General features: G+C 36.5%; 1 protein-coding gene across 1 annotated transcript; it reads right to left on the minus strand.

The window, feature by feature from the left end:
• Nucleotides 1-1,078: 1,078 nt before the first annotated feature.
• Nucleotides 1,079-2,014, minus strand: LOC148475059 (olfactory receptor 8A1-like). Its single transcript, XM_088457763.1, has one exon. It carries the CDS (start codon nucleotides 2,012-2,014, stop codon nucleotides 1,079-1,081), a length of 936 nt encoding a protein of 311 aa, XP_088313889.1.
• Nucleotides 2,015-2,262: the final 248 nt, after the last annotated feature.

Consider the following 2,262-nt stretch of genomic DNA (forward strand, 5'->3'; position numbering starts at 1 on the left):
ACTTCCTGGAATTAGACCCTCTCACCAAAAAAAATCACCCGAAAAATGTCCGAAAGGCCTCTTGTTAGTAAAATACCAATTTGTTTATTTTTGATAAAAACTTTTTCAAAACTTAAAATATGCTTACATCCAATAAAATGGTGACCAACACCCAATGCCTATGTGGGGCAGATGTAACTTCACACCCCAAAGGGTGTGAGCTCAATGTTTGAAAACCTCACTGGTGGCGGATGGATTTTGGCACCAAGACAGACCCTACGTGTTTCATCCCCAGCATGGGACTTCTTCAGGGGTACAGTCAAAATTGGACAAATTACTCCACAGATTCATACAGAGAACAATGTCCCAAAAACGTGGCCAAGAATACAGTGTGTCAGAGTGAGACAATTGCTCCACAAATTCATGTGTGCCCAGGAGAAATCTTCCATCATTACTGATAGAAGATTTCTCCTGGGCACACAATTGATGTGGATTTGAAACTACATTTGGAGCTTTAGTCGTTTCATGAATTCATCTGTTAGTAGATGTATGATTTAGACCCTGTAATACAAAATCAACCAAAAAACTATCAAATTCAACCAAAATGGACCTTTATTAAATATACCCCCTTAACTCCACACTGAGGGCCTGATTCAGCAAGGAACACAAATAAGCACACACATGCACTCGGCTGATGTTTACACTCTGCGTATGCATCGTACTGCGCGTGCGCGAACCAACCAGTGTGATCAGGAAAGGGTATGCAGAGCAGATGCAGCGTGCATGCAGACCCCTCTAACAGTGATTGGCAAGAAGTGCCGTTTGCTGAATCAGGCCCTGAGTACCTTATTACACTCCCATTTCAAGATTTCTCCCATATCACACCACACCTATGGAACACATTCCCATGTCCAATCAGATCCTCCAGCCTTCAATGCTTTATATATTCCTTAAAAACCCACTTGTTCATCAAAGCCTACAAGACTGCCACTGTCCCAGCCTCCTAATGAATTAATTAAAATGATTACTATGAAAAGTAAATTGTTGACCAAACAGTAATATCCTTGTAGAATGAAAGAACGTTTGTTTCTGGCATTAATCATTGAATATACATTTTTTTTAATTTTCTTTGTAGCGCAGACTTTACATCTTTATTTTTCAAGCTGTAAATCATTGGGTTAAGCATAGGAACCACAACTGTGTTAAGCAGAGAGAAAAATTTGTTTGAGTCTTTACTCCTCCCTGGAGTAGATCCTAAATATTGAAAGACAAGAGTACTATAGAGAAGAACAACCACTGTAAGGTGTGAGGAACATGTGTAGAAAGCTTTACGTCTGCCAGTGCTGGAACGGATCTTGACGATACATGCAATAATTAAAGCATAAGGAATGAAAGTGAGCAAAAACAAAAACAGAACATGAAAAAGTCCAGTTATAAAAATGTATAGGTCTAAAACAGAAGTGTCATTACATGTAATTTCTCTAACTTTCAAAAGGTCACAAAAATAGTGATTTATTTCCTTGGACTTATAACAAGTGAACCATGACAGTAAAACAACAGTAGGTATAGTTTCTAAAAATCCCAACACCCAGGAGAAAAAGGCCAACAGTACACAAAGTCTAGGACTCATGACCACATGGTAAGTTAAAGGATAGCAGATAGCCATGTATCGGTCATAACTCATGACTGATAGTGTAGAAAGCTCATCACCCGTTAATGACACAATTATATATAACTGGGCCATGCACGCAATGAAAGAAACTGTATTATTTTTTAATATGAAATTTACAAATATTTTGTGAAAAGCAACAGTGGAACATGACATGTCCAGAATGGACAAGTTGCCCAAAAAGAAATACATTGGAGTGTAAAGTTGATTATCTGTACAGATAAGTAGAAGGATGGTCATGTTACCACCAAGAATAATAAGATAACTGAGCAGAATCATAAAAAAGATTGGAACCTGCAACTGTGGAACATCCGAGATGCCTGTAATGTTGAAGTCTTGTATCATGCTCTGATTTATAGAATGCATGTTTTTACTTGACTTTGCTATCTGTAATAAAATGTTATATTATATATTATAAAAAAGCTTTAAACTGGAATCAAATAAAAAATGAATTTAATGTATATTATAATTTTTATGAAAAGTGAAAGGAACCCCCACCAACAATTACACTTTAATTCTACAAAATATGGCAAAGCTATTTTTTTTTCCGATAACTAGGAAATATCAACATTTTATTAAAGGTTATTTTCTGATGTTTCTTGGTCATTGTATTA

The sequence above is a fragment of the Taudactylus pleione genome, unplaced genomic scaffold (assembly GCF_031769625.1).
Source record: "Taudactylus pleione unplaced genomic scaffold, aTauple2 ptg000783l, whole genome shotgun sequence".
Classification (NCBI taxonomy): domain Eukaryota; kingdom Metazoa; phylum Chordata; class Amphibia; order Anura; family Myobatrachidae; genus Taudactylus; species Taudactylus pleione.

What these genes read in the sequence shown, in the direction of transcription:
- LOC148475059 (XM_088457763.1), bottom strand. Translation starts at nt 2,014, where the DNA reads ATGCATTCTATAAATCAGAGCATGATACAAGACTTCAACATTACAGGC.